The sequence below is a fragment of the Ammospiza caudacuta genome, chromosome 6 (genome assembly GCF_027887145.1).
Source record: "Ammospiza caudacuta isolate bAmmCau1 chromosome 6, bAmmCau1.pri, whole genome shotgun sequence".
NCBI lineage: Eukaryota > Metazoa > Chordata > Aves > Passeriformes > Passerellidae > Ammospiza > Ammospiza caudacuta.
In genome coordinates this window covers 60,415,837-60,436,127 of record NC_080598.1, presented here as the reverse complement: position 1 = coordinate 60,436,127, position 20,291 = coordinate 60,415,837, and the positions used below count along the sequence as shown (strand labels likewise).

General features: G+C 41.6%; 1 protein-coding gene across 1 annotated transcript in view; it reads left to right on the top strand.

Moving 5' to 3' along the window:
- The window catches only part of MNAT1 (MNAT1 component of CDK activating kinase), a 119,693-nt gene that overhangs the window by 68,481 nt on the left and 30,921 nt on the right, over window positions 1-20,291 (top strand). Inside the window, exon 7 of the mRNA XM_058807135.1 lies at window positions 14,618-14,739. Within this exon, the coding sequence (XP_058663118.1) occupies window positions 14,618-14,739 (122 nt within the window). The remainder of the gene's footprint in view (window positions 1-14,617; window positions 14,740-20,291) is intronic.

Sequence of the window (20,291 nt, the reverse complement as noted above, 5' to 3'; positions counted from 1 at the left end):
ATTTCTTATGGAGACAGTCTAATATCCTGCAGCAACTTCATGGTATTAAAAAAATAATTAATGGACCCTTTTAGGGCAATATGTGTTGCTACAATGTGGGATAATACTTCAGTGTTATAAGTGAATGGTGTGCTAGGAAACACTAATCCCTTGTGTATAGTAACAGGAAGTATGAATATTACTTATTAATAATAATGTAAAACACCTTCGCACACATGCTTTTTCCTGGGCACATCTACCTTTTTGTAAATAACAGCAAATTTTAATTGCAGAAAACTGGTGAGAAGCAAGAGAGATTTGTGTAATTAAAATGATCTGTTTATTTAAAAGCCTTCAGAAGTTGTAAGAGATGGAACTTAGCTGTATGTGAGGGATGAATGTTGTGCAATAATGCCCCTTCATTCCCCTTTCATAATAAATCTCTGCAGAGTATTCATCTAAAGGGCTGGATGCCAAAAAGAACAGGTTCGACTTGTCTGTGAGGATTTACACCACAGTGAAATGCACAACTGCTTTTGTAGAGGTCATTGTGAAGGTCAGGGAGCCAGAACGCTCTGCTGAATGGGAGCTGCCTGGAACAATGGTGTGCGAGGTTGGGCTGCCTGAAATCACTGCTGAAAACCTCATCTCAAATGGAGCAATAAGCTGGAATCCTTAAAACACACAGCTTCAAAGCAGGCAGGCTGTTTTGCAAGAAATGAATGCTCTCTTTTGCAGTGGTTTGCATCTCCTACCCTCTGCTGAACGTGGCTCTGAGAGCTCAGAAAGCAAGAGTGTGCCCATTTCCTGACAATTAACATTGACATGACTGAGTGTGTCTAATGTAAACATCCTCAAACCATTAATAATTGCCTCTGTCCAGGTTTAAAAAAAAAAAAAAAAAACCCATCAAAAAACCCACTCTGGATTTAACTACCTGAAATTGGGCTCACCTCTTTCTTACAAATAAGGTCTGAGTTTGGCCATACAGTCGCTATGTCTTTAAATAAAAGATGATGATCATTTCAAATGGCAAACAGCCATCAGTAGGGTTTAGTGCAGAGATTAATTAGTAAACTTTGGAATGCACTACAGCAAATGCAGCTGATTGGCAATAGCATGTGGAGCAGCAACTGGTGGAAAGCTGGTGCTGCTGAGCAGCAGAGGTATTTCCAAAAAGACTTAAGGGTGCTGTGATGTGCTGTGCTTTAAATGGCACTGTGCTGATTGCATCAAACCACCAGTTCTCTGTTTATGCAGTTTGGTAAATGCACAGATTAGAGAAATCTGGTGTGCATTTGGAAGGAAAGCAAGTTTTGTGTTGTTTTGATAAGATGAGGTGCACCCCATGAAGAAAGTGATGCCCCTGAACATCAGTTTACAGGGATTGTGGTTTGTCTGCAGTGCATTTTACATTTTTTTTTTTAATTAGGAAGACAAATGTTAAATGCTAAGATAAGAATTTTTCTAAAAGGACGTCAACGTGATTATGGACAATTCAATGGTTATTGCAGTAAGCTGTTCCTTAAAATTCTAGTCCACTTTCTAAAATTTTACAGATTTCTAAATATATGTGGGTGCATGATTTATAATACCTTACTGTCTTCCTTTTAAAGTTTTAAATGCATGATTAGAGAAATTTGAAAACTTTCTCTGTAGGTTAACTTTCTAAAGAGGTTTGATCTGTTTGGTGTGAGTAATGCACCCCATTATGTACAGTCCTAGTGGAGCTATTTTCTCAACTTGTTTGGCCCATGGGACTGGGGCTCAGATAATGAATTTAAGGTGATTTATATAATAAATAACTAATCTTGAGATACTACTTAGGAGCCAGATAGATTATAAGAATTGTAACTTAATAATATTGTATTAGTCTTCTGATGCTGATCTTCATTTAGAAAATGATGATCAAGCATCCATTTAAACTGGTAAGAAAACTCACACCTATACCAGTAGGTTTTTTGCTTTGGAAATGCCTCAGGCATTTGGATTAACCTGGTAAAATTCATCTGCCTGCCTGTATCTTGAGTATTGAGCTGAAGTCTGCCCCTGTGGGCTAATGGGATCACTGAAACAGTCATATAAATTTTTGATACAGACCTGGCAGAGGTGCTTGATCTCATAAGATATGGACCACCCTGGCTTTGACCCAGAGAACCCTTCAGCATGTGCTTTGGAACCAAGCAAGCAGATATTCTTCTGGGCTTCACTCTCAGCTCTGTGACTTTGTCCCCGTTGCTGTTCAGTCCCCAGGGCCCATTTGTGTTTCCTGGTGGGTCTGTGGGCCAGCAATGGCACCCCTTGGTGTCACCCACCTGGGTACAACCTGCTGCACTGCCCAGCTGCTGGGACAGTCCATGCAAGGACAGGGAGTGGAGGCTGGAGCTGTGAGGGTGCTGGTTGTTCCTCTGGGGGCCTGTTTGTGCAAGCCTGTGCTTCCTAGAGCGTGCTGTTTATTGCCACAGGTAATTGCAGCGCGGCGGATGGGCTCAGCTTACCCCATCAGGTTTAGGCTTGCTTGGCTTTGTTGGACTGGACTTGCAGGCCACAGTCCAGGCAAAGTAACCGGAATGTGGCTGCTCCTTTGGCTTTGTGAGGCTCTTTGTGTGCTTGGAGCTGGGTAGTTCTCTAAGCTGAATCTGTGTCTAAGCCCCAGGTAAGTGGACGATAAAATTTTCTGATGGCAGAGAAATTTGTTAGTTTGACATACCTCTAAATAATTCCCATGTGCAAATGTGCACATGATTGGGGTATTACAGGGTTGTGCAAACATTCTGCGATAGTCTTTGTTTAAAACTGTTTAGCTCATGCCCTGGATTATTTGTGTTTGGGTGTATCTGTGTGTACACACACAGAACAGAAACCTCCATGAACACAAAGAGCATCTCATTAAAAACAGCACTATTTGAGCACTGCAATCAGCTAATTACTGAGGTGTGTTTATTTTATCCAAACTGCTGTGTGTATGCACAGTGTACACATCCAAGTACATTGTAGAACATTATGAATAATTAAAAGCAAACTGTAGCCCTTTACAGAAGTAAATGTAGGTGCATCCAGTGAAGCATTATCCTGGCCAGGCTGCTGGTTTGCTGTGACTCAACTATTGTATGAATTATAGAATGCTCTGTGTAGCACTTGAGGGCTGCCTCTAGTATTGGTCTAAATCTGAGATAGAAAAGATTAAACAAAGTCTGAATTTCTTTGACTTGATAGTAAACAGTCACTGCAGCTCCCTACTTGTGCTAATACCCTGGAACAGAGCAGTGCAGCTGCTGGAGTAGCTGGGCTGGGGCTTAGGTGATTTTGTAAGGTGAGCTGCTGTAGGCTCTGGCAGGCTTTTGTTCCTTGTAGGTCTCTTGGTCAGTGCTCTGTCCTGGCAATAAATGTTTCAGCCAACACAGCAACACTGTGAACAGGAGATGTGGGAGAGAAAAGTTGATGAAGTGTCATGTTTTAACTGTGCCCTGAGATTAATGTGAAACTGAAGGAGAAAACATGGCTTTCTCAGTCAACTACCATTGATAAAAGTTTATGTCCAGAGCTAGGGCCAAGTTATTTAGGCTGCTGGTGATTTAAAGGGTGATTTAAATTTGTTTGTTAAAACTTTTTTTAAAGCTTGCCATCTTTTGCTGAAAATATAATTTTCTAGAGAGTTATACATCTTAAACTTAATTTTCTTTTCCTTGTCAAATCTTGGACAATTGAAAACAAACCCCCAAAAACCCCACCCTGGATTATTAAGCCAAATGTGCCGTGAAAGCTTCTTGAACAGCTTGCCTTGGCACGCTGAAATTAATGTGGTTATAGTCCAGCCATGGTGGTGGTGGGGAAAATAACCTTCCAAACTGTCAGCACTTGGGAAAGGAAACACAAAAACCTATTATTATTCACATGTAGTGTAGAGTTTCTGATTTGCTCCCATTGACTGGAGCGATACGGTATCAGTTACTGCCATGGCTGGAGCCGGGTTTGTGTTTCACTAATGAGGTGGAGCAGCCATGCAGATGCACAGTAGCCCAGTGTGGCTGCATGGATGGCTTCCAGGTAGATGGACACTGGGAGGCAGTTTGCTGTGGTCAGCCAGAAAATCAGCTCTTGCTGGTGAGTCTGGAAGGGTTTGTGTGCGCTGAGTCAGTCTCTTTACATACCGGGGTGATTGCAGCACTGATCAGGCTGGAGAGGCTTGGCAAGTCCTCCTTGTGTGGGAAGCTGGAGTGTAAAAACTTGCCTAATTTTCTTTATTTAAATCAGTATCATCCTGCTTGAGGCCTTTTGGAAAGCACATCCAAGTGAACGGTGTTTTAAGTTAACACAGTGTTCACAATAATAAAGGGCAGTTTCATTGGGAAAGGGGGTGCTGAGGGTTACTGTGCACAGGCTTCTGCCCTGTTACACGTGGAGGGACTCGATTCTCCTGCACACACACGTTGTTTTGTCAAATCTCTACTTGAAAGATTTAATATCTTAAAATTTGCTTTATGATCAGCAGTTCTTTGAACTCACAAACAAGAAAGTGTGGATAACTTCAAATATCCATTGGAAGTCTGATTCTGAGGAATGCTTATGTTGATTTTGACCTTAGAATGTGAAGTTTGATCTGTGTCTCAAACCTGCAGTTTTCTAGCAGAAATGTAAATACACTGAACTTTTTTTAGATACCTTTAAAATGTGTTCTGTCTCTTGAAGACAGGGACTTTATTCCAGAGATCCTGGATATTCAACCCAGGGAAATCTATTTCTCTTCATAAGGCTCCAGATTCAGGAGTTGATTTCTAATCACCAAAGCTCACTTGCACGTGCTTGTGTTCAGGAGACACCAATCTATGGTGGTTTGGACTTGAATATAACATTTTTGGTAATTGTGAAGCTTCATAGACTAGAGAAGGGTGAAGGGTGGGAGCTGATTGAGATGATTTAGAGTTTTATATAAGCACATAAAGCTGTAAGTTGTCTTGTTGTGTTTGAGTTTGAAAAGCGCTTTTTAACTACTTTGACATCTCGCTTTTATTCTCAAACATCTGCTTTAGATTGTTTGCCATAAAAGTGTAAGAATTAATCTTGCCCTCATTTTTGTTATTGCTACCAGAAACCAAACTATTTTTATTACTTCTTGTATAGGGATTTGGACCCTGAACTATTTTCAGAGTTTAGGAGAAAAGGAGTTTGTATTTTATTTTTTTTTCTTCCCCCCTCGTGCACCCTCTCCCTCCCCAAGCTTACAGGTAAAGTTAATTAAATTATAGTTTTTAAGTCACAAAGATGTTTGGCATGGCTTGTCAAACTGTGTAGTAAGCTCTACTGTGCTTTATTTGGTCCAATACTAAGAGTTTTAAGGGGATTCAAATGATCAGCTTATGTTGGTTTGTTTCTCAGAGCAGCAGCTGCCCTGAGCCAGGGTGAGCATTTGCATCATCTGTGGAGAAGCCTGGTACATATTTTACTGATTGGAAATCATTTGTGAAATTCAAAGAAATGAAGACCTTCCTATATGATTAGGCATTTGATTAACAAATATTCTTAATTCTTGTTTTGAGGGCTTTCTTTTTCTCTGGGATTGCAGCTTGTTTGTATTGTTTCCCAAGCAGCCGCTGATGGCGTGGCCTGGGATGCCAGCGCAGTCCCTGACCCAGCCTTTGAGCAATGCCTTTCCCTGCTGGATGTTGTTAAATGTCAGGGCACTCTGCTGCTGTGGCTCCATCCAGTATTGTGCCAGAGCATACAGCAATCTTCCCTCCTACAATGGAAGGGTTGTTTTTAAGGCAAAACTGTCTGTTGTAAGCCTATAGCAGGAAAACTCAGGCAGCCTCCCCAACTTGCTCGAAATGCAATGTTTGTCCTGCAGTTACTTTCACAGCAGTCTCCTCTTTCAGAATATGTGACAACACTTGCTTTTTAAAAATTTGAATACAAATGTTTTAACAAAAGGGTTCACAATGAAACCAGTGAACAAGATAAAACAGATGAGGCACCTTTTTATTTTGTGAATGGATAAATATGGTTTTTTAGAGACTGAAATTGCCATGTGATTTTATCCATTTTTGCTGCCAGCTCCTATTTTCTCTGAGATTGTAGATTTTTCATGGCAGGGACCATTCCTTTTTCTTTGTGTTAAAGATGCCTTAGATATTTCTGGTTGTGTTTCAAGGAGTTAGGAAGCTGTAGCCACTGAAACCAGGGCAGTGCAGGCCACGGTAGTTCATCCGTGGGAGGATTTTTTTCAACTCTCTCAGGATCAGGCAAGGCTTACAAACAGGATTCTTAGTCCTGTGAAGTTCTGTGAATCCTGTCCAAAGGATTGGCAAAATTCAGGTGCCATGGGAAGTAAGTACAGATAACTTGAAAAACTGTCATGTGTCTGTGGTTTAGATTTAAGCATCATTTTGTTATACCCACTTAAATGAAATATTCCCACAGGTGAAAACTTGCATGGAAAGAAACTGAACCTCTCTGGAAGGACAAAAGAATAAATTTTGGGCAGATTAAAAATGCAGTTTCTTCTGCCCCAGGGAGTTTTTTTTTGTTTAGTTTGAGAGAATTAATGTTCATTTTCAAAGCAATGCCATGAAGTTGTGTGTTATGTTTGCAGTGGGTCCCCTCCTGTCCTGGAATAGTTGGTTCATGTTTACTTGTGTGCCGTGCATGCAAATAGAAAAAGGCTAGAAATAAACTTCTTTTACTCTAAGTAATAATTTCTAAATATATTGCTAACAGCCCGCAAATATTGTGAAGATGCATCACATACTGCTAATGTCTGATACTTTTAGTTTTTTAACTTTAGACTTCAGTTTTTTCCTTTTGCCTGTTTCTAATAATTTACCCTTCCTGTTTTTCTATTCTGTTCATGCTTTTCTTTTCATCTGCCTTTATTGTCCTCTTCTTAATATTTTATTCTTTTTTTTGGTGTCTGTTGCTATAAAAACTCCCTTGCTTTCTCTTGCCAGATGATCATCAACCTTTAGCAGTCCCTCCTTAAAGTCTAGCTATTCAAGGAATCTCACTTTTTCTTCCCTTTATCAGGCAGACATAAGCCACACTGAATGTGATGTTCTTCATCTTTATCAACATTTATCTGGGTCTAGGCTGGATGCTCTGTAGCACAGGGAATATGTCTCTGACTTCCATACACACACACAGAGTTACTCATCTTCCACAGTCTGAGGTCAGATTTCTGTTTGGTTTTGTTATTTTAAGCAGTGCTTCTTTTTAAATCATCCTTCAGACTTTGCATTCCTCAAAAACAGAATTGTGGAGCTGTGGCTGCTTGGATGGGGGGAGCTGCTTTAGAGAACCCCAGGAAAGAGCAGACAGTTCAGTACAGTGACGTATGATTCTTTATGAGCTGCTGTTCTTCCAGCACAGCAGCTGGTTTTTACAGTTTCCACTGTTCTCCAGGAAATCCTAGATAATTTTCTTGCATAATAGAGGGATCATATCAGTGTAACACACAGCCCTAGTTCAGCAAAGTAGGAGCACCAGTAGATTCACCTGTGCAGAGGCTCAGGCAGTTGTTGCTGCTGGATGAGCAATGCTTTGTGCTCTCACCTCCACTGCTGTGTCTGTCCCTCTCTCATTGTTCATGACACACAAATTGCCATTTGCCATTTATTTCTACTTCATGTCCCTTGAAAAATTAGGTCTTAAATGTGTGTATTTAAAACAATGTTATATTAAAGCCTTAAATCCTGTAATTAGACTGGCTGTTGTTGATAGTGGATACTGTGCTTTGTTCATAGCCAAACCAAAATGACCAAGGCTCCAGAAGTCTGATGATAGAGATGCAACACAAATTTGTTTAGTTCTGCTTAGTGTGCTGTATTACCAACAGGACTGGTGAAACAAAATGACCAAAACGTGGACTTTAAGTCACCTGTAATGAAACATTTCTCTGAAAATGGGAAGAACCTGCAACTGTACTCTGAGAAGGGTCATGCAGAGTCCTGTAAAAGATACTGTACAAAAAAAAAAAAAAAAAAAAGCCAAGAAAACAAACCATGATCTGATAGTGAGGTTTACAAATTCAACTGGCATTCCCAGGGTGTCCAAATGCCCCCCAGCAGCCAGCCCATGGCATGGCCCTTCAGTCCAGCTGAAGGTGGCCAAAGAGGCACCAAGTGCAGGTCCTGGGCACAGAAAAAAGGAGCAGAAGCTATTGAGGTTCTGTGCATGTGGATGTGCACAGAACGAATTTCTTGGGAGCTGAGACAGAGTTGAGAGTAACGTGGAGAAACCAGTGCTGAAAACCAGGAGTGTGACCCATGGGCTTATTAGTGACATGAAAATGATATTGTGTTTTAATTCTTCATTCCCCAGAGTAACGCTGTCTTGTGTGCTGGGCTGTCCTTTGAACAGTGGTGGGGATTTTGAGGAAAGCTTGGCAGATCCTGCCAGAGCTCTGGGGTCTCTGCTGAAAACAAGAGAGTGACTTATTGCAGCAAGCATGCAGAGTATCCCCTGAATCCTGCCTGGGCTGCAGGCAGGACGGTCCCCAGCAGGCGCTGCAATCCATGGCCATGAGCAAAGGGCACCAGGCTGTTCTGTGAAGGGAGCAGGCACTAAATCCTGCCCTGGCCCTGCCCCAGCACAATTGTATTTCAGCTTGTTAGAGGGACACAGGCTTTCTCCTGGGAGATTAGAGAAATGGGGCTTTTTGGCAGGAGCTTAAAGATAAGTCTGGTCAGGTAATTACTTATGTCAGAAAGTTGTAAAGGAAAATAGAACTAATGGTGTGATTTAACCCATGTTAGTCCGTGGTTAATTTTGCAGGTACCTGTTTGTGTAACAAATCACATTTATCTCTCTGTCTTTGTTAATAGCTTCTTCAGTGCTGTTGATCCCTTGGCTTATTTCTGTCATTCCTAAAGAAAGCACATGTTTTAAATCTGTTTTGGCATTTGAAAATCAAATTAAGTATTACCACGGAGGGAGATTGTTATTAGGGGTCTGAAATCATCTACCACACAGAGAAGGGTTAGCAATGTTGTGTCTCTGATCTTGCCATTTGTGGTCAGATTTTGGTTTTGAGATCAACAGAAAATCTTAATATTGGTTCTGTTGCTTTCTGTCAGATCATTTGTTCTTTCAGTTTAACTTCTGAAATATCTTAATAATCTTTTACTTCTCATAATCAAGTAAATAAATTAGATTTATTGTTGCTTTTTCAAGAGCAGAGAGAGAGCAGTTGATATTTAAGTCTTTGAAAAAGTTTCACTGGCACAGGAGTTTTAGGCCAACGAATAGAATTATACATTTTAGTTTGACATACTTTGTGTTTATTTAAAAAGGCTGTGGAAGACAGAGAGGGTAAAGGTTAAAATAATATTAACTGAGCCCTCCAAATCTATCAGTTTCATTCTCCTTTTCCTGAGTATTACTGTAGTCAAAGTAGTTAATCAGAATCAGAAGGCCACTTTAGCATTGCTGACATGGATTTGTCAATAGTGAATTGAGAGGGTGGAAGCTGGAGGGGGAGAATAAATCCACAACAACCCAACTTCTGGCTCACATCGCATTTCCAAAGATATTGACATTGATATCTGTAAGAAATTGTGTTAACATGAAATCTTTTCAAAAGCTGAATTCTGTTACCAGCTTAACAGTAAAATAGTTTCCTAAGACTGCTTCTACTGAAAAATTCATGGAATTTATAGTTTTGTTTCAATGTTCACTTGAAAGCATTTGGATAATTGCACGCTCAGAGGATGGTGTGTTTAAAAGGGTCTTTGTACATGGCAGGACAGAGAGGTTAACAATGGAAGCAGTGCTGGGGATGTTTCCTGGCATTCCACAGCCCTTGGTTCCTGCTTTGGCCAGGCTCAGGAGAGTGACCTGGCAGAGAAAAGGGTTAAATAAAAATAACATTACTGCAGAGGGGCTGATGAGATGCAGCGTGAGCGCCGCTATTTCTGTTCTCTGACGTGTGCTGTGGAAGTGGGCTGATAGCAGAGCTCAGTGAGTCCCTAAGCAGAGAGAAATCTAAAAGGCAAAAAGATTGGCTCCATCAACTAGCCCAGCTGCTGTTAGTGCAGAAACTTGCCTTGTCTGGACAAGTTTTACTGACCCCAGTCTCTGCCTTCTGTCTCTTGCCTGGAGATGTTTTTGTGGCATAGCTGTTCCTCCTCTTTCCCCTACTAGTGCATTTTTGGTGTGAGTCTCCTTTCTCCTCCTCCTTGGCTCTTGAAAGATTTCTGGGAAGGCTGTCAGTTGTTTCTTTTTGCTGCTGAGGGAAGGAGGTGGAAGAAGGCAGTGTCATTTTGGAGCCATGGACAGGGAGAGAGGGCAGGACAGGGAGAAGTGTGAACGCTGCAACTTGGGCTGATATTTCTGTACTCTGTGCTAAAATAACCTCTATCTGCTAGCAGGCAAATACTGATGTACCTGGCATTTGCCAAGAGTCCCTCCCCAAACCTGTGTGAAAGGTGCAGTGATACACTATAATTTTGATGTTCTAACAGCCATAATTGTTCCTGAAAGAGTGTTGTTTTTGTTTAAAGTAAGCTCCTTGTTACTGCAGGGGCAGCTCTTTGTATGTAATCCACGGCTTTTCTTTTCTTGTATCACAATCTGAAACCAAAACTGGCCACTGCTTTTGTTTCTTTTTCAGTTGATAGTTGTCTCAAACAGTCTCTCAGCCAGTCAGTTTTATTTCTAATACAAAGACATTATTCAACCCCCCTCCCAATTTAATCCTGTATGTCTCTCATCTGAACCCATACAGCGCATGAATAGAATGTCAGTTGCTCACAAATCCATTGCTGTGCAGGCTTTTATATAAACAAAGTCCTAAGGATAAGCAAATGCCTTCCTTCTAATTAGCAGCATGTTTGGTGGTTCCATACATTCCAGTATGTAATAGACAGCTCTGGTGCCTAAAATAATCCCAGGGAAAACACTTGTATGCTGTGGAGATTGGGGTGGGAGGGAGAGGAGGCAGGGAAAAGTGTTGTCTGTGTTCTTGGAAGCCTTTTCTCTCTTCATTTGGATGCTGTCAGCTTCTTTTACACAAACATTACAGCATCCAAGGGGAATTAGAAATACTTACCCATGACCACATCAGATTTTAGGTTTGTCAGGAGAAAGCAATGCAGAAGCAGGACCTTGGTCCCACTGCTTTCATTTTGGTTTCAGCATGCTGATAAATGCCTCCAAATGCTGGAAAGAGGTAAGGCTGACTGTCTAGGTGGAATACAGGAAATTTAAAAGTCTTACCTCATAGGTTAGAAATGGGTTTTGGATCTGTAAAAGTGCTGTGTAAGTCCAAAGTAACAGTTATTGTCTGTTGTGGTGTCTCTAAAGTTACACAGCAGCTTCCTTTTTATTACCAGTCTGTTATGAAGTGGTTTGGGACCATTGGGATAGAGAGACAAAAGTGGGATGCTTCTGGTCAGATGGCTCTAAACTGAGATAATAGTGGTCAAATTGAGCCTTTTAACTTCAACAAGTTTTTTTTTTTTTTGTGAGTCAGCTTATCCCAACAGCAGTGGAAATAGGAAAGGCAATGGTTTTGGTTTGCATCCCAGCCTTTTGCACCAGTCTGGGCCATACCCAGTTCTGGGACCTCACTAACCTGTGAGGTTGAACAACTGAAAGTCTGTAAGCTCAGGAGCCTGAAGGCCAGACAACCAAAGGGCAGGAGAGGCAGCTGATCATGGGGCTTTTTACCCATTGCTAAGTGGAATGTAATCCACATTGCCAAAGCACTTCAGCTAAAGTTATGATTTTGGGAAACAAAAATAAATGAACTGTCTCATACAGCTGCATAATCTCCTTGAGGTGCAGATCTGCTGGCTGCACACAAACCAGTGCAGTCCTTTTGCCATGGAAATGGCACCCTGGTTCCTAATCCTTGCACCTTGGCCCACGAGGGAGGTGAAAAAGACACAGGAGAGAGTCAACCTGATGAACCAGAAATGAGCTGCCAGTATTTAATGGTGAAGATAATCAACTATTGCAGTTAACTTACCTAGGGGATGTACCTGTACATCAGATCACAGAGTGTGATCCGAAATCTGTCTGAATCTAGATTGGATGCCTTTCAAAAGAAGGTGTTTTGGCTGAACTGCCAGTCCTTGGGTTTCATACAGGAACACAAAATGTCCTGGCCTGTGCTGGACATGATGTCAGAGCAGCTTGAGGGGGGACAGTTTCTATAATGCAGCTCCTCTTCTGACATTGTGCTGTTCTCCAGGCCGCCCCAGGGAGTTGGTGATGCAGTTCCTGCCCCCTGTGCCCCCCATGGCCCTGGGGTGCTGACCAGTCAGCCTTCCCACCATTCATGGGCAGCTCCCTCGCAGTTCCTGCTCAGTTATCTGAGACATAGTGTCCATCCTGATCCCCTGTGACCCCAGCACATTGGGAACCCCACAAAGAGGGGGAAAACAAATGAAACGTTTTCATCCTGTCCTCCCAGGAGCTTCCAGAGGTGGACATTTGTAGCAGCATAAATGGTGGTGGGCAAAAAGGCAGTGATGATCCCAGTCCATGTGTTGGGAGCCTTCCTGTGTCTCTTGGCCAATGCTGGCAGCAGTTGCTCTCATTAACAAAGTGTCAGGAAGGCACCAGTGCAACTGTGCTGACAGTGAGCAGCTGTTGTGGTGCTGTCCTCAAGGGATGGGTGCCTGCAATCTGAGATTCACCCTTTTTCTGCACAGAAGTAATTTCCCAAAGTATTTACAGTGGTTTTGATCTTTGCCCAAAACCAAAATTTCTTTTCTATGGCTGGAACAAAATTTGGATTTGGAAAGAGTGAGACTCTTCACTCACCAGATGAGGCTGTACATATGTAAAACATTGGTATGACTTTCCATTTTTTGTTTGGTTAGAGACAATGATGTTGCTAAAAATTCAGATGTAAGAGTCTTATTTAAGCAATGGGTGTAAGAGGCTCACATAAATGTAGCTACAAAGTATTATATTTTAATAAACTTGGATAAATAGTAAATAGACAACTTCTAGGATATTATAAACCCTTGCTTTTATGTCCTAAAATATCATGAAGTGGGATTAAAGCTGAATTTTTAATGCTTAGCTGAAATTTTAACCTTTCTTTTCCTAGTTTTAAAAAATGTATAGTAGCCTTCTTTTAATGTTGCAGCAATAGTTTGTAGCACAGAAATAAACATGCTGGCCATGAGAGTTGGAGTGGTGCATGGCTGACTGGAAATCTTCCTTCACATCACATCTCCAGGACACTGTCTCCATACCAGTGTCAGCAGTGGCCTCTCCAGTCCCCCAGGCAGTGCAGAAAAAGCCTAAAAATCTCTGTTTTCATCACACACACAGGGGCTGTTTGAATGGAAAACTTGAGCTGCTGATATTTCCGTGGAGATCAGCTTAGATCCACAATAACACTTCTCAAGGACTCATGTTTTCAGTTTTCTTAGCTATTTTCTGCAACTCCCTAAACAAAAATATCTCTGCTCCAAATTCAGAAAGGTCACTGTCTTCAACCACAAATTTAATTAACAGCTTTCCCCTTCTACAGACTTTTTCATTCCCCTCTTTAGTTAATTTTAACCCAGTGTCCCACTTTAGGAAGCCTGTGTTTTCCACTTGAGGGAGTAGATGCTCAGAGGAGTGGCCCCAGGGAAGCTCAGCTCAGTAAGTGATCACCACTGGGAGCCAGGCTTATACACAGCATTACACCATGGAAAGCTTCCCATCTCCTGTTTCAGACAAAATGTCTACAAAAACAATACTACTACTTTGCTAAATTCCTGCATTCTGCAGATGGGAAACTCAATTTCTACAGGGAGAGCCAGGCTGGTTTGGGGCAGCTCACGGTGCTCTGTCTTTTTGCTGCTGCTGCTAATTTTTGTGAGCACCATAGAATACAGTAGAAAATTGAAACTGTGTGAAAGATCAACAAATCAGTGTAGAATGTCACGCAGCAACATCTGTTAACTTTGGCTCTATCTCATATCCTCCTGACCCCCTCCTTCCCAGGCACAATCTCCTGTTTTGTGAGAGCTCTGAGTGATAGGGGTTTGGAGGGGAGGGGTGTGCAAATGGCTCACTGTTTCTCAGCACTCTGAAGGTCTTGCAGAAGTAGCATCTGGAGTGAAAGCTTAATGTTTGTGTGTTTCTGTATTTTTAGTTATGAAACAAATGGGAATTTGCTGAATGAATTAATTGTATTGCTCTGTAAAAGTCTATCTTGAGAGTCATTATGTATGGGAGCTTACAAAGCCTGTGGAGAGAAAGGAAAGTGGCTTCCCTTTCTAATTAGGGCTTTCAGGAAATCATTGATTACAGAATCAAGTAGGGTTGTTCAGAGACATTTGTTTGATAGTACTTCAGATAAATAAAATTAGTGCCTAATAATAATTTTGCTAGTGACAGTGGAAGCAGCTGTACTTTCTGATGGTAAGCTTGCTCTGAATAAAGCTGCTTCCCCCCTTCCTTCTTGTCCAAACAATTATAGCTGATGAAACATCACTTCTTCACGATTTAGATTTTTTTTTTACTGGGACCTACAGATTAGAAGTGAGTGGTATAGTGAACAGTATGTTCTTAGTGGGAGGGTATTTGTCTGGACCAAGGTAATGCTTTTTCTTATACTGCATATAAAAAAGTCAAAACAAAACTTTGACCTTGATTATATGTAGAAATATTTTCCTTTTTTTTTTTTTTTCAACAGGGTCAGCATATTTCATTAGCTCCCATCCAAAAGTTAGAGGAAACTTTGTATGAATATCAGCCTCTGCAAGTGGAGACCTATGGACCACAAGTTCCAGAGCTTGAGATGTTGGGAAAGCTGGGGTAAGTAAATAAATGCATTTTAAATCCCATATTATGGCATTGTAGCTGGGATTGTTACCATCTTCAGATTGCCAGGGATCTTTTTTTCCTTTCCTTTTTTTATTTTAAGGAATCTTAACAAAATATTAGCCTTCCTGCCCAACCAACATTTTGTTTGGGTGGATAAGCAGAAATTTTTGGTCCTCTTGCCTTTATAGATCTATTGAGAGCTGGACTGGATTGCATTAGTGTTTTTAAGGTTGTCCTTGGCAGTCATAGTGAAGTAGCTGTTCATTTTCAGTTGCACGGTATTAAAAAATAAATAAAAATCTAGGGCTTAATTTACCCAGCTGTAAGCCAGTAAAAATATTAAAGTTGGGCTGTTTGCCATGGAAAAGGGTAGATTTACTTGTCGGCTGCTGTCTACAGTCAAACTGTGTTTGTGAGAAATGAAGCACAGAGCTTAACTTTGTCAAAAAATATAATGCAGGGCTGGTCCAGCAGCTTGGCAGCATCGTGGTGTGCATCCATGTTTGAGAGAAAGGGAGTTTGGGAGCCTTCTGTGCCTGGGTTAGGAAGTGCAGGAGTGATGTGTTGGTAGCTGAAATGCCACCTGAAAATTGGAGCTGCTGGGGGAGTGTCACCCAGCTCATCATGGCCTGACCCTCAAGGTCATCAGCACTTGCAGTGCCTGGAAACTGTAGGGCAGAACAAATGTGCAGGCTGGCAAGGCAAGAAAGAGTTTAAAAAAAGAACAGTTTACCTTTGGCTGTGCAATCTGGGAAAACTGAAGCCACAAAGTACTGAACAAAGTTGAGGCAATTGAGTGTGCAGTTTGGGAGACCACTGAAATCCAAACAGGAATCCCATCTCGTTCACTGGCACGGGAGAAGCTGTATCTCATCAGGAAATGACAGAGGTAGAATAGACTTAAGAAGGTAAATAAGCCACCTAATGGTGCTTCAGAAAACTGAAGTGAGAAGTGACAGTGAAAACTGTCTGGGAGTGAGGCTGTCTCCATTTTTACTGTTTCTGTGTCCTCCTGATGCCTGTAACTTTTATTATCTTCTGGTTTAAAGGATTTTCTCTGTAAAGTGTTGTGCTGCCCCAGAACTGGTGCCTCTAAATGCAATGGACATAGATGACTGTTCCTGATGGATTTGGACACCAGCATTCTTGGGGCACAGACAAAAGTATTAATTAGGAGTTTAAACTTGGGCAGAGCCTGGTTCAGCCTTCACCACCTGTTTGGATGGAGCACAGCTGTGAGGGACCTCCAGTGTGAGAGGGGCTTGGAGGCCCCCTCAGCCTCATCACAAACAAGAAAAAGATGCAGGGAGGATTCCCTTTGCCTGTGCCCCGTGAATGCTGGTGTCCAAATCCATCAGGAACACTGTGCTTTATGTCCATTGCATTTAGGGGCACCAGGTCTGGGGCAGCCCAACACTTTACAGAGCAAATCCCTTTAAACACTGCAGTTGTGTCTGTGTGGGATTCAGAGTAGAGTTTGCTAACAATGCCACAGTCTGACCTTGGAGACACTTTGAGAAGTGCCATTTTCCTCCTGTGGGCAGGAGCAGCCAGGCTTGTTGGGCTGGGCTCTGGAGGTGGGGAAGGGGCTCAGGGGGAGCAGGGTGGCTGTGGCAGCAAGGGGAGCTCATGGCTGGGTGGGTGGGTTGGTGGTGCCCACCAGAACAGTTCCTCTGGGTCCTGAGGCTGTTTGCCATTCCAAAACAAATACATCAGTGCTGTGGCTTCCCAGCCAGCACAGCTCTAACCCTATTCCATGGGGTGTCTGAAATACCTCAAGGCGTGCAGGGCTGTTGGTTTATATATTTGTGTTTCTGTGTTTATAGGAACTCGTGCGCATTTCCTGTTGGTGCTGAATGCTGCACTAACGTGCCTCTGTCCCTGCTTTGGGGCTCTTGAGGCAGCTGTGTGCAGCTGCCTGGGTGAGGCAGAAGAGCTGGGCACAATGTAAACCTCTCCAGCTAAAGATTTCTACTTTCCTGTTCATTTGCACTTATAAAAGGCCAGGCTGGGTGGGGCTTTGAGCCACCTGGCCTAGTGGGTGGCATCCCTACCCATAGCTGGGGGGTTGGAACTACATGGTCTTTTTTAAGGTCCCTTCCAACCCAAACCATTCTGTGATTTTGAATGTATTTAGTTGGTTTTATTTATTTTTTAAATATTAGTTTCTCCCTCTTTTCATTTTCCTGTTAATAACTTTTAGCCTGACATTTATTGCTGCTAGTTAGTTCCCTCAAATGTGCAGGCTGTTATCTGAGTTTCTGGAGCCAGAACTATTGCAAAGACAATTGTCAACCTAGTGACTTTTGAATTCACTAATTTATAATTTATTGACTTGTTTTTCTTAGTGATACATTTTTTAATCTTCAAAACACTCAGCAGAATGAGTTTTTTGAGTATTCCTTACCATCTTACCTTCTGCAAGACCTGCTTTAGGTTTCAGCATTTTTTTTCCTTAGTGAGTTGCTGTAATGAAGGACACAGCTGGCAAGAAGGATTTAGCAAAGGGAAAGAAAAAGGGTAAATACTTACAGGGTCATGTAGAACATTTGTAAGGAATCTTTTATAATTTAAAAAAAAGCTTTTTAAGATGACTTGTATTATTTGCTTATTAGGCTTTTCAAAAAACTTAATGAGCTGACCATAAACTTGATTTTGCATTTTTCCACTGTTCTTCTGTGTGGAGTTTGCATATTTTGCAAAAACGGAAATTTATGTTCAAATTGTTCTTGCAAATTTGTTTTCAGTTTCCCCTGGGGATGTAAATTTTCTTTTTTTTTTCTTAAGCACTGCAGGAAAGCATTAACATCCTTGTGCATTTTTTTTTTTGTTAGGGTGTTGGAAATCTTAGAATAATAAAGATTTAGGATTATTTTTTCCCCCAACACGAATGATTGGTGCAATGTGCAGGGGTTTGTGTCCTTCAGCCCCCCATGAAGGTCACTTTGGCTGTTCAGACTCCAGGACCAGCTCATGCCTGTCTCAGCTGTCACATGGAAACGTGACTTGGAAAAGGGGAGAGGATGCGTGAGAGCATCTCCCAAACATGTGGTGCTGCCCTTGGAGGAAAATGGGCTCTTGGATCACTGGAACATGCCCATCCTGGGGGTGGCTCCTGCAGCTGCCTGTCCCTCCCCAGTGACTTACAGCCCTGGCTCTGGGTGGCTTTGTCACTGCTCTCAATTACTGAAATGCACTGGGAAATTGTTGCTTTGTGCACGGAGCTGGGGGCAACCTGCTGATGTGTCTGAGAGAGATCCCTGCCTTATCAGGGCTCTGCTGGCACTTCTGCTGTCACCACAGACTCCAAGTTTGGACTGAAGTGGGAAGTGTCACCTTTTGGTTCAAATCTGTTGAGTTGCCTTGTGGGGAGCAGAGGTTTGTGGCTGCAACAGAACACTTGGGAGCACGAGCTTTACTTGGAGGTTTTCTTAGATGGGCAAAAATGTCCTGTCTCTTTTCATTTTATTTATTTTTTTCTTCCTGATGTTTTAGCTGAGCATGCTGAATTTGTGTGGTTGGAGGTCTGCATTTTTCTTGCTGGAAAACAAAAGAAATGAAAAATATAACAAACTGACATTCCAAGTAGTGAAAGAATAACACAGGATGGGGATGGAAAGTAGTGTGTTGCTTTAAAAATGTATGTTTGATGTGTAGTTTTCATTCTAAAGGAAAAACAAAACAAAAAAGCCCCTGAGGATCCAAATGATGTTTTTTTGGAGGTCCTGAAAAATGTAAAGACATTCCTGGCAGTAATTATAAGTCTGTCTAACAGGAGTGGGCACACAGCAGCCACCAAGTTTTACAGCTGTGAAGAGACATACACAGACTACTTAAAAATTTGCTATAGATTGAAAATCTGCTTATGTGATTAGCATTTTGGGTAAAGATATGTAAACTTCATGACTCAAGGTTTAGAAACCTTGTAATGTAAAGTGGATCATACTCAACACAGTGCCAGTCATATCCTCACCATTCTCATAAAATTGAGGTAATTTACAAGTCAGGTTAAAAATTTCTCTTTGCAGCAGACCTTGTAATCAAGTCAAGCCTGGTCTGCTTAAAATAAAATTGTGTTTGCCTACTTAGCTTTGGAGAGATCCAAGCTGAATATGTGTGTGTGTGCATATAAAAAAATCTTTTTTGGGGGGAAAAATGTGACTCCTCTTTGATCTATCAACTTGTTTTCATGTATAATCCCATTGTAAGGAACACCCTGGTTAATGTTTTGTTTAAATAAAATGCAGAAAAAGAAGTTTAATAGTGAACACAAATCTAATGAGGATAGGTAATATATTTTGATAAATTAAAAGTTAAATCTAAACAGAACATCATTTTAATAGCTGTGGGGGTAAGTACTGAAGCAGAGTGGGAGTGCTGTGAAAATCTCTCCATACAATGAACATGTTTTAGCCCACTATGCTTTTTCTTATGAACAACTGGATTGATTCATTCCCTTTTTCCTAGTGTAGGACAGCTCAGGCATTTTAAATTTCGCATTAAGATGAGGTTGGGTTTCATATCTGTTAGAGCTTTGTTAGTGTTTAATTTTTAACCTTCACTTCCAGTGGAAAATTTCTGCATATTTCTTTGTTGTACAGTGTTGTAGTGTAATTTGAAACACATGTAGAGTTCTGGCACTTAATCTAGAAATGACTCGTGTAACTTCTTTGCTGTCAGTCATTGTGATATTTTTTTTTTAAGTGAGGCAATAGTCAGGATGGTCTCCAAACTATTCTTACAGCATAGTTGAGCTGGTCTTTGGCTGGATCAGCTTCTGCTAGAACCTTGTCAGTGTCTGTGTAGGGTTGGAGGCAGAGAAATAACTGAGAATTGATTTTGAATGGGTGACAGGATCACTGGGCTTTAAAAGTCCATAGCAGGTGATTTTTCACATCTGCTCTGTCACTGGGGTATGCAGATATTTCTTGAATCTTGGAAAAGGAGAAAAGCCACAAATGAAGGGCTGATTTGATCTGCTTTGGCCCATTGGTTTTGAACACTGAATTCATTCTGCTCCTTTTAATGGAATTGAGTCTCTCAATAAGCTCAGTAGTCAGAGTCAAAAGATTGAGTAAGAGCAAGGGAAGCTTGTCTTGCCTTGGAGGGCTCACAGAGGGCTGCACTCCTTGCAGGAATGCTCTTGGCTACCAAGGCATATGGTCTGAATTTCCCAGAGTCTCCTGTTGCAGGGCCTGATCCTCAGCAGAGAGGTTTCTGTCTGCTGCAGAGGGTTTGGCTTTGGGCACCCAATGAGTGAGAATTGGCAGGTAAGGAGTGATTATTGCTCTAAAGACTCAGCTACATTTCCATACAGCCTTTTGGTTTTTCGTTCATTTTATCATGAATAATTGAATAAAAACCCATGAATGGCAAAACAAGTACTGTGTGGGTGCCCTTTTTAGGAATCGTGGACATGGCCAAGTGTGCTGCCTCTTTCAGGGCAGGCAGCAGAACTGCCTGTAAACCATCTTGACCTGGTTTGATACAGAAACTGTCTGGTATTGCTTTAGCATTCCCCAGAAATCCTACAGCCTTCATTT